The 11,703-nt window shown below is 43.3% G+C and overlaps 1 protein-coding gene across 50 annotated transcripts in view; it reads right to left on the bottom strand.

The window, feature by feature from the left end:
• Positions 1-11,703, bottom strand: part of SORBS1 (sorbin and SH3 domain containing 1) — a 157,640-nt gene that overhangs the window by 13,028 nt on the left and 132,909 nt on the right. For 36 of the 50 annotated variants that reach the window (XM_074544799.1, XM_074544811.1, XM_074544815.1 and 33 more), the window contains 7 exons: positions 8,784-10,304; positions 7,971-8,056; positions 6,297-6,464; positions 4,826-4,872; positions 3,230-3,344; positions 2,997-3,122; positions 1,741-1,935 (listed from right to left, as the gene is read on the bottom strand). In XM_074544799.1, the coding sequence (XP_074400900.1) occupies positions 1,741-1,935; positions 2,997-3,122; positions 3,230-3,344; positions 4,826-4,872; positions 6,297-6,464; positions 7,971-8,056; positions 8,784-10,304 (2,258 nt within the window). The remainder of the gene's footprint in view (positions 1-1,740; positions 1,936-2,996; positions 3,123-3,229; positions 3,345-4,825; positions 4,873-6,296; positions 6,465-7,970; positions 8,057-8,783; positions 10,305-11,703) is intronic. The other 14 variants (XM_074544829.1, XM_074544831.1, XM_074544832.1 and 11 more) reach the window with 3 other exon arrangements.

Genomic DNA, 11,703 nt, shown 5'->3' with positions numbered 1-11,703 from the left:
CTCCAACCACAGAGTCCAGCCTGTATCTGTGCTGTGAATACCCTTCTCCAGCCTTTGCCAGTATCCCAGACACAAAACACCTTGTGACCTCTGACTTCATACCATAAGCTCTAAGTCCTTCAGGGAGCAGGTGAAGCCACCATCATGATGGCAGAATGCAGCACTGGACTGGCCTGGCAGCAATAGCTGGGGTCCCAGCAACTCACACTGTGGATCCAGCCAGAGTTCACTGCTGCAATGAACTTTGACTTTATCCAGCTTCAGCATGAGCAATGCCTGCTCCTCAGGAAGCATGCATTGCAGAAGCTGCGTAGGAGAAAGGGATCAAAATGCTAGCTGGGGCTATTAGCTCTTCAGGTGATTAAAATAGCTCCTGGGTTTAAAGGACAGAACACACTACAAGTCCTGTCTGTAGCTTTTACCATCAGCAGCATTGGTGAGAACAGATACATTAGCACTTGTCAGACTGTTTCTCAGTCCTCAGCCAAGTCAGTCAATAAACTAGGGAGAGTACTGACTTTATAGGAGAGGAATCAAAAAAACAGGAAAGAAAACTAAAAAAAGGTGGATATGATCCCTTCCATCCAAGGAAGAAGCCTGCAGGGAGCCTGTGGAAGATATGGAATAGCTATGGAGAGGCTGCCAAGCTCACAGAAAAGCTCAGCTGATGTCTTGACTGAGAATCCCAAACAAGCAACAAGTTTTTCCTCTTTACACAGTGGATAAGACTGAAAACACTCCTTTTAGGAAAGATCCAGACAGACAACAGGCATGAGTCATGGCATCTTTTTTCCTATCCTTTCTGTACCATATATGCCTTCCTCACAATCCCAGCTCTCCCCTTATGTTTCTAGCAGTCTTGACCTTGTTTTGGTCCCATTAGTGAGAGGGAAATGCACCAGAACATCATGGCCATGACCCAGAAATTTATGCTGACCTTCCTCTGGCATGAGTATTTGCACAATGGGAGCAAAACAAAGGGATTTAGAGACTCACTATCGCCCTGATAAGTTTACCATGGCAAACATTCTGAGATGCCCATATAACCACCTGCTGCCATTTTGATTTTTTCTTTGAACTGCAGTATGGTTTGTAGTGAATCTAATATTCATGGAAGATCCCAGACTGACCTGCTCTCAAAACCTGAGTTCATGTAGCAGCACTTTCAAATAATGCAAGCTGTTCTCCTGACCCTGTCCCCAAAAACCTTGGTCATGAGTTAGATAATACAGGAGCAGGTATACAGCTTATTTCAAGCTGATTGGGATCAATATAATGACTCTTACAGACTACAGCACTTCTTAAAACCTTACATACTATGACACTTTTAATAGTCATAATATAAAATTCCCCTCATCACAGTAAAGGTGTGTGAAGTGTAAACACATACTCAGGAGAAGCTGGATCACTCTGGATCACTAATTCGTTCCGTCTCCGACAGTGAAATTTAATCACGTGGCTGTGAACTGTAGTCCTTTCAACCTGGCCTGGATTCAAGCTCCATATCAGAGATACAAAGCTGAGTCTCCAAATCCCCAAATGATCCGCTCATTAACCTTTCTGGTAAATGAAACATCACCTCTTCCTGCAGCTGAAGCCTACTGCAGGGAGCACGTAGCTTTATGGCACAAAATTCTAGTCTTAAATACAGCTTTCTTTCAGCTACTGCTTCTTGCACAAGAATGGCACTATCCCACAGTTCTGCAAGGTGTTGCACCTGGCTGCATCTAGTGCTAGTACCTGTGGTGAGGCTGTGATGCTGCGACTGGGGGAGAGGGACACGGGTGGGTCGGGATAGTCAATGGCGTTCTTGACCACTGGCCGCTTGAGCACCTCCACGTACGTGACGGGGAAGATGCCCTGGCGACTGGTGCCAGGGATTCTTCCTTCATACCAGTTCTCATCCACTCGTCGAATCAACGTGATCCTTTCACCCTGTGGGAAGGAACAGCAATGTAGTTCTGATTTTAACATGTTTAATCATTCCAAAGCAGATTACATTTTAAATCTTGGTGCAGCTGACCTAAAATAATTCATGGTTCTCAGCCTATTTCCAATTATCCTAATCCTAAACTCTGGGTGGGAAAGATATTTTTCAGTTCAGAGAAAGAAAAAATTGCAGATCTTCTTGTACTGACTTGGTCTGTTTGCAGACTCAGTTATGGTCACATTTTCAAGACCCTACCTGCTAAAGTCAGCTAAAAATGGAAACCAGCAGTTTCAGGCTGACCATGAGACTCTCAGGCATATGAGGTGTACAGAAAGTATGCACAGGTCTGCAGTTTAAACTAGGTCTCTCTATGGTCTCTCCAAGTTTTGCTGACAAAGTAACTTCCAGATCATTAATATACACTGCAAGCCTCACCTTCATATATAATTAAAAGAGAAGACAGAGAAGATCTAATCTGAGCATCAAAACAGAAAGCTGGTCGAGATGAAGAATTTCTGCTACTTAATCTAAATACGGATGACTTTCTTCTGAACAGGCATTACACAGCTCCTTTCCCACACCTTCACTCTGCAGTCAGTCTAGCCAGTCACCTCAATACCACAGAATCTGGCTCACTTAATGATTTGGCTTGTAGCATGGAGAAGGTGAACCCAGTTACCTTCTTTTCTAAATCACTGTAACTGTGTGACTGTAGTCACTGTGTTACTGTGTGGACCTCCACTGAAACCAACCAACCTGGAAAGACCTGTCACCAAGTATCTAATTTGCCTTGCAGAGCCAGCTTTCCAGCACTCTTGTTGAAAGTATCTTCTCAACTGGACCTAAGGAAACAATTGGCACTTCTTGATTTAGCCTACCTGCAACAAAAACCGCAATGTGCTACATGATGACTGGGGATTAAAAACATGGGTGATGAGGAGGAATCCTTCCTGAATAGAGTCCATTTTATTGGAAATTGCAAATTTCATTTGGAAATTGCAAGTTACTAGTGCTAAAAAACATAATCATGTCTGGATTCAATTAATCAACACAACAGAAGCCCTACCTTTCTGAAGGACATTTCCACTTGGGTATCCCCATTGAAGTTGAACTTAGCAATAGCATCTCCATATTCCAATACTTGCAATGGTAATGGCTTTTTGGGTTGAGCCTTCTCAGCTGGTGGAAGGAACTAGAATGAACAAACAGAATCAGCTAAGTCTCATACACGAAGCCCATAAACTGGTCTCAGGCAGAAAGGGAGCGGACAAAGAGAACACTTGCAAGGAAAGCAGCTACCTCTATGTATGATCGTGGGAAGATGCCAACTCTGCCATGGTGTTCACCTTCGAGCCAGTTCTGGTCAATCTGCTTGTAAATGTAAACAATATCTCCTTTTTGCAGAGGAAGTTCCCTGTTAACAACACAAGTACTCCATCAGAATTTCACTGGAGGAGAACAGATGTGTTCTTTTTCTGTGCAGCAATCCCTAGGTACCAAGGTGTCCATCAGCATGTTGATACACATCATGCTCCACCCAAAGGACAAGCTAACTGTTGAGGATTACTTTGTTCATATTGTGATGTGCAAGACCTCTCTTGTTCTTTGGGCATTCTATTAAAAAAGTTGGCCTGTGAGGGCCCTAATAACCACATGCTCTCCAGAACCAATGGGGTAAAGCTCAAGTCAAATATGACACCGGCTACTTTCCATGCTGGATATGATGAGCAGCCCTCAATTCAAGTTTTGAAATAGTCATGTCACAAACACCTTCCAAAGAGACATATGCTTTTAATCTGAGCTAGTTTGCTGATTAGATTAACATGCTCACATGGTGAAGTTCATCCTGCAATGATTACACTGATGGTCATCCTATGGTTGAGTGACCTCAACTGGGCTAAAAATTGGAATTTCAATCCACAGGCTTCAGTGCTAAAATTATGAATGTCTGCAGCTTAAGGAACTGTGGCCAGCTTGTACTAGGCTCATAAACCTAGTACTTGGGTCCCCAGAGGAAAATAAGCAACACAGCCTTTTCCAAGACGATTTTTACAAGCTCTGCTTTACTTTTTTCTGGCACTCTGGTATGTTCTACTCAAGGGACACAATGGCTACTCCTAATCTTCCTCAGTTTTATTACAGGTGCTAGGGAGATGCTATTTAAATTATTACAAATCATCATCTATAGAACATATAAAAAGTGTTCTCAGGACATTAGCTCATTCATGCAAGTCCTTCACTGAATTCTGCTCTTCTTTCTTCCCTCTCTAGCAATATTAAAATGAGAGCTTCTCCAGGCTCATGCTGACACAGAGGCTTTTCCAGGCCTTGTCTTCACAGCAGTCTTCTCTAAAAAGAACTAGTGCCATAGGATTCACCCAAAGGACTACAACAGGGCTTGGAGGTACAACAATGACATCTGAAACATCTGCTGATGTATCCATAGATGCCAGGACAGCAGTAACCACTCTGCACACTTCTTTGTCCTGGATCGAAGATGCCGAGCCAGAGGCCCACACGCTTAGAGCTGGGCGTCTGTTTAACTTCTGCCCACGGGCTGTCCTGTGCACAGTGAAAAGGATGTTCTTCTCCTGTGGCTCCACCTATCCACAGGGCAGAGCACTCACTTGTTGCAGTAAAGAATGCAGGTTTATCCTAAAAATCATGGGGGATAGAGATGCACTGAGAAAGAAGACATTTTCTCAAGGTCCTTTAGATGCTGCAAGGTTCATATTACTTTTCCCTGCCTTACTATGGACAACTTTGCTTTGGGAACTGGAAAGACACCCTAAACCATGAATCCAATTACATGACACTTCAAAAATGCTGCATGCTGCATCCTAGGGAAAAAGCAGAGGAAGAACACTCCAGGTAGGAGCAACAGGCTGTACTCACTTTAGTGTCTGTGCTTTAAAGTCAAACTTGGCTCTAGCAGGTCTCATCTGGAGAGCAAAAAAAAAAAAAAATCAATATATTAAAATAATAATTATGTTTTCAACCCTCTTCTGAGGAAAATCACCCAAACTCTTCTACAGCTAAGATTAGCATGGAAATTGAATGCAGGTATTCTGCTACAAGCTTGCGTGCAACTGGTATTACAGTCCAAATATGCTGGATGGCATCTCCCATCAGGACAAAGTGCCAACTTCTGGCACAGCAATAATTAGGAGCTCTACAGGAAATAGAAGTAATAGCAGTCAACTTTTAATGTGACTAGCCCTGATGAATGAAAGCTGATCCAGTAACTACAGTTACTGGGGCTCCAGGACCAAATTTCTCTTGACATTTCAATGGAAAAGCAAAATTGACTAGCTGGGAAAAACAGTAAGATATTATTTGATGTGGCTCTTATTAATTATTATCTGGCCCTGCTGAATACTGCAATGTGACCCATGTACTCTGTATCAATTGGTAAGAAAGAGACAAAGGTGAAAGGGAAATATGAATAAATTAGGCACATGTTTAAAAAAAGTCTTCAGTGGCTAAAGAACCAAAATGAATGTTGACAGCAGGCCTGGGGTCTAAAAGGTTTACTTGGCTAATTTTTTAAAGGCCACAGAATATTGAGACAATTTCACAGTAATTTTGGTAACAGAGCACAAAATACAAAGCAGTCACATTGACGAGGCTCCAGAGCATTTGAAACTAAAGGGCAGACAGGTGTACTCCATCCATATGGTGAGCACCTCACCCACCACAGTGCAGCACCTCTGGAGAAACAGAGCTGCTGTCAAGAGCCCAGCAGCAATCCATGTGAGGCAGGAAAGGCATTTGGCCATAACACCTGGACACAATATCCAGCCCTCCAGGAAGGCGCCTTGGGCTCTTGGAAAAAATATGTACCTCCTCCTTTGTCTCTTTCAGCAAGTCCAACCAAGTTGAACGCAGTGAAACATGCTGAGACTTTTTGTCTGAATGTTTCTAAAGGACATTAAGCATATTTCAAAAGGAGAAACAATGTATTTCTAAAAAAACCCACAACTATGTGACAGCCACATGGCCAGATCAACAAGACATGAAGTTTCTAAGCATAAGGCACAGACAGGAAGACAATGTAGCAATATGATGCAAAAGATGTAGAATGCCTTTGATTGACTAAGTAGCTGATATTTAAAGGCATGCATCACAGGTGTGCACCAGCAATTCTCAGCAGGCATGCTTTAATATATGCAGCTTGGTATATCAATTAATTTACCAGGCATAAAAGTCAAAGCAGATCTAAATGAAGCCAGAATGGGAAAGGGGAAGGTGGAAAAAAAACAACAAACAACATTCTCTGAAGAGCTAATGTCGGCCTAAAGCACAACATTGTGAGAGGCAATTATTGCTTTGGGTCAAGCAGCAGACTGAGGTAACTAAAACAGACCTCTGACCCAGATTTCCTCTTTGCAGTATCGTCTACATTTAGGAGGTCCCCAAATCGTTCATTAGTGATAAACTGATGGTGCGTTGGAATAACCCCTGTGTGCCTTCTAGCGGCAATATCAGCTTCTTCTTGCTCACGTTTAAGCCGTCTCTGGTCCTCTAAAAGTTTCTGCCATAAAATTGCATAAAATGGGCAGTAAATCATCTAGTTAAAGATTCCTGAGTTCCCTGCAAATAGCTGGGGCTTTGCAGTTCAGTATCAAATATTGTTTCTACTAACTAAACAATACCCTTTCATTTTACAAACACAGAAGGTACATCATCATTATGGCATAACTGAAATCTAGCTCATACAGAGGATCTGAGACAAAACTGATGGAAGTCAATGAGGAGTTTTTTCCAAGTTTTGGGCAGGTCTTAGGAGCTTCTAAGAAGATTGCTGATAATGCAGACACCTGATCCAAACCCCCTTCCACCAAAAAGAAGCATCTCTCATTGACTTCCAAGAGACCTGAATCAGCCCCATTGAGTTCCGAGGCACCAAATTCTTTAAGCCTTGCAAAGAGCTTGGGAGAGTGTCTAACCACATTCAGGCTCTCCCATAGTTCTTCTGGGCTCATGTAACACACTTTGTAAAATAAAGTAAATAAACACCTAAAAATTATTTTGGATTTCTAAACTCTCTGGCACATTAAATGGAAACATGCATTCTTGTGCATCTGCACAGAAGGATTCTTCCACCTTCTGGGGCTGACTGTAGGCTGAAGAGTTCAGCTGTGTGCTAACTCATTTGAAACCAGAAGGTCTTACTGAATTCTGTAAGGTTTTTTACCTTACATGAGTTTGCATGCTGCATTTTGGAAGTGGGGGAATTACCAACTTTCACAGGAGAAGACAGCAAAAAACCATTTTTTACACAGGAATTAAGAACAGATTTTACCATATTTCAAAGCACATATAAACATTATCTGAACTCAGGAAGTTAACACTAAAAGCAAAACTTACCCCCCGCCCCCCACCGGCAAGGGAAATTAGTTCCATCTTCCAGGAAAGCAAGCACTTCTTTAGCTCAGCTTAAATACACCCAGTGCTGAAGTCTACGTGGCTTTCCTATTATTTCAGCTTGTCCCACTGTTACCCAGGCATTTCAAAAAGGACTGCTACATTCTGTTGACAACAACTTCAGACACCATAAAGAATTCTAGTTTGCACTGGGGGAAAACTTACAAATTTCTGATAGCTTAAAACATCTTACCCTCAAAACTTGAGGACTACCACAGGAATAATAGTGTTTTCACCAATTTGATTAATGCTGACTCAAGTGGCTTGCATGAAGAGCAATTACAGATTACCAATCTTTTTCTGCAAGTACTAGGGTACTTCTCACATACATTTCCAATCTTTTTATATTACTCAAAGCCTCTGTATGCAACTTTTTGCAATCGATAAGAACTATCAGGTTTATTTGAAACAAGCTGAATTGGACTATACAAATTACACAGCAAATCAGTGGCAGAGAGTATTGAATGTAAAACACACTAGTTACTGCTTGTTACCCTAACTTGCAGGACACAGAGCCATGGACATACAAGCTATCCTTATGTAAGGCTGAATGCTGTATTTCTTGCATGTGGAGCTGCCACTGCTGTTATAAAGCCATAAAGGAGGGCATTACCTCTTTATCATCATACCGCCTGCGGAGGATTTCTTCTGGAGTTTCCATGTAATCAACTGGTGCAAAATGCCTTGGTGATTCTGAATCTACTTCAAAACAACATAAGGAAGTTAAAATACACATGGATTTATCTAACATAACCAGAAAGGAAAAAAAGAAATATTTTTAAACAATTTGTTTCCATTATGACAGTAACAATTCTCAACTGCCATTGACCAAATTGCCAATCAGATGTTGATTATTTATCCATTTTCATTTTTTCCCTTTTGGGCTGTACATGTGAACAAAGATCCAAGAACAGGGAGAAAATAATGATACAGGAAAGAGTAAAGACATAGAAGGACTTTGTGAAGAAAAGATTCACTGTCATCAAAGTATGATTTGGCACTTTACTGTTGATAAAAGTTTAATACACACACACACACTCACACACACAACTAGACCTTGAGAAACTACTCCTTAAAGCAAATCATCTGGGTTTGGTTTATAATTCCCATGTGTGTAAATGATACAGGACTAGAAATTATCTCATGTTGAGATTCTGGCATCCCCAGAGCTGTTTGAGAGATAAACTGAACCTGATGCGATTAGAAATGCAGCGGAAATTGTTTCTCAGAAGTGCAGCTGTTAACAAGCCCTGAACAAAACTGCTCAGCAAGACACGCAAAAGGACATTAGACACACTAGGGGAGAAAACCAGAGAGTCAGGGAATGTAAAGGTGGGACATAAAAATGCAAGGGTTGTGGAAGAAAAGAGGAGAATGGAAGAAAGAAGACAGATAAAGGAACACTGGTAAAGAACACAAAAACCACCTCCTAGGTACGTCCCAAGTTCACTTTGCGGGTTGTTGTTTGTGTCCAGGCTGTGGTAGAGGGCATATGAAACAGGGTTCCCATTGTTTAAGGAGTCAGGAATGTCAGCCCGGCCCATGAAGCTATCCCGGCTAGATCCCATGGTGGGGAAGTAGCCAAGCCTCTCCACAATGTCAAAGGAGGACAGGCGCCGGGGAGCAAGAGGCCCGCTTCTGGAGCAAGGTTGGTGCTGGGAGTGGTGACTCTTGTTTCCTACACTCCCCTGCAGCTGTATGGGGTCGTCTGGGTTCTCAGGGCTGGGCACTGCCAGGCTTGCCAGGCAGTCTGGGGGCGGAGTTCTGCAGGATTTGTGTTGGACGGGCTTTTTCAATCGGAATGGGAGCGGGCTCATTAGGTAGACATTTCTGGGAAGCATGTGCCTGTCCCCATAGACATCCCCTTTGGAATCAGGGTGCCTGGAGGCCTGCTGCTGTTCATGCCTTCGGATGGTAGTGAATCTGGTGTAGGAAGCTGGGCATGAGCCTTTGCATCTGTTGATTTTATGCTTCTGAGGCCCATTCAGGTTGCTGGAGCTGCTGCCACTATCATTGGAGGCATTTGAGAGAAGATCTATCTCATCAGTGCAAGCTGAAAGTGTGTCCATAGGGATGACATCACTGACATCCGAAGCCGTGTCTTCCACATTGCTGCAGGAGTGGGAGGATTTATCTGCAAAGCTGGGAACATCCTTTTCTACTTGGTGTGCTTTTGACAAATCCAGAAGAATCTCTGCAGAGTATGCAGCACTCAGACAAGTTTTAGACTGAAGAGAAGTGGTGGGTTTGTTTAGCCCAATGGAAAAGTCAAGTGAGGGCATCGATCGGGATCTCTGGATCAGCTGCTCAAAGGCACTGATACGGGAGGAAACGGTGTCTTTGGGGATCTGCTCTGAATCCTCTCGACTAAGGCTGTGCTCCATCCTGTCCTTCACTTCATTCTCAAACTGAGATGCAATATCCTTCACACTGCAGGAGGAAACTGTGTCCAAATGGATCCTGGACCGGTTGATCTGGTGCATGTCTTTATAGAGTGTTGTAAACTCCACCCCACTCTTTCTGGAGGCAGCGAACAGGTAGCCTTTCCTAGAGTTGGTGCCATACTCCTGCAGGCTCATGGTACTGCCAGATTTAATGGCATACTCTTGCTTCGACTTCATCAAGATGTTTTCTATGCTTTCCCCCATGTCTACCATGAAAGCCTTTTTATTATCAAACAAGGCAGTGGAGCTACGAAGGTTTTCACAGCTTTGAGCTTTCTCATGAGACAGTAAGATACCCGTCTTGTCCTGCACAAGAACAGCTGGAGCTGCTAGTTTGGGTTTGAATTTAGAAGGGAGGATTTCAGTAATGCAGGCTTTGGCAGCTGATAAAGGCTTCTTATGTTTACATGCGTGACCTAACATACCGGTATGACTAGCATTAAAGGTTCGGCTATTAACTGAAGAGGGTGCAGTCATATGAGCATTCCCACCTTTACGATCCACTGGTAAGCATGCAGAATAAAATAAATACAACCTGTTAGCTTAAGTGCTAGAAAGCTATTGAGAAAGGAGAAAGAACATGCTTGGATTTCATAAAATGCACCTTAAAGAAACAAAATTCCAAAACATAAAGAAAAGCAAGAAGAAACTGCAAAACAAGCCACGCTTAGAGGAGTAGGTGAAGTGCTGTTAAGGTTTCTAAAATGAGAGGCTTGGCCAGAAGCAAATCTGGAGCACTTTTAAGGTACCCTCCTAAAAAGTGCAAAGCATCATGAGCTTCCAGGGAAGCTGTGGCACCATGGAAAAGGGCAGCTGAACTCTGGGCAGGATCAGGGTGTCAGCAAGAATGCAGAGACACTAACATTGCAAAAATGGCTTAATACCAAGCCTGTAATCACACCTACTATGGTCTTACCACAGTGCTTGCCAAACAGTTTATTCCTGGGAGGAAGAAAACAACCAGAGACTGACTGTGCTAGCACAAGCACACCACATCAGCTGACCTCACCCAAGAGATGCCTACTTAGACATTCCCCATACTAGGAATAAGCTGAGTGTCCTTCAAACAATGTGGTTTGCCATGGTTGCTTTAAAATTGAAGGGGTCAGATCAGGACATTGGGGGTTTTTTTGGGTTTTTGGGGTCTTTTTTAATAGGATTCAGTCTGGTTTCAGCTTAGACTGCAATTTTTAGGTCTGTTCCTGATTTGAGTTCAAATTCAAATGTCAAAATAACCATTCAGGTTCAATTGCAGTTTGGGAAACTGTTTGAACAGATTTTTTTGTTCAGATCCAGTTTGACTCCCTGCCCTACAGGCCTGACAAAATGCTGAAAAACAGCTGGGAGATGGAGACAGAGAGACCTTTTGGGTATGATGTACTATTTTTAGGGAGAGCAGTTCAGAAACCAAGCACATTCTTTCTCCAGTCCTCTCCCCATCTCAAGCCATTTTTAGGTTGAAGTTGGCTCAGAGATACATTCCCCAGTACAATTCCCTGATGGGAGTCATGCTCTTCCTAGTCTCTTTTAGAGAGTCTGCAACAGGGGGAGAGAAGAGGAGGAGATTGGTCTCTTCTGGCTCACATTCCTGGAGCCTGCAGGGCTGGTTCAGGCAGCAATTGCTGGTTCAGTGTCAGTGCATTCTCTGCGCAGCCCTGGCAGGCAGGAGGCTGTGCAGCACAGGGCACCAGCTACACCAAGGTAGCCAGGCCAGCAGACTGGGGTGGCCTGCTGAGATACTGTGGGAAGAACAGAAAAGCCAGGGAAGGGCTCTAGAATGGCAAGGCAGTGGGAGCAGATGGATAGCAAGGCCAGCCTAAGCAGCCTTGAGGAAGAACATGAGGGTGTGGGCTGTGGCTGAGGCGCTGAATGGAGGGAGCTGATCTCTCTTGAGAAGAGGAA

This window comes from Zonotrichia albicollis, chromosome 7, assembly GCF_047830755.1.
Source record: "Zonotrichia albicollis isolate bZonAlb1 chromosome 7, bZonAlb1.hap1, whole genome shotgun sequence".
In the NCBI taxonomy this organism is placed as follows: domain Eukaryota; kingdom Metazoa; phylum Chordata; class Aves; order Passeriformes; family Passerellidae; genus Zonotrichia; species Zonotrichia albicollis.
This window is presented reverse-complemented; position numbering and strand designations above follow the sequence as displayed.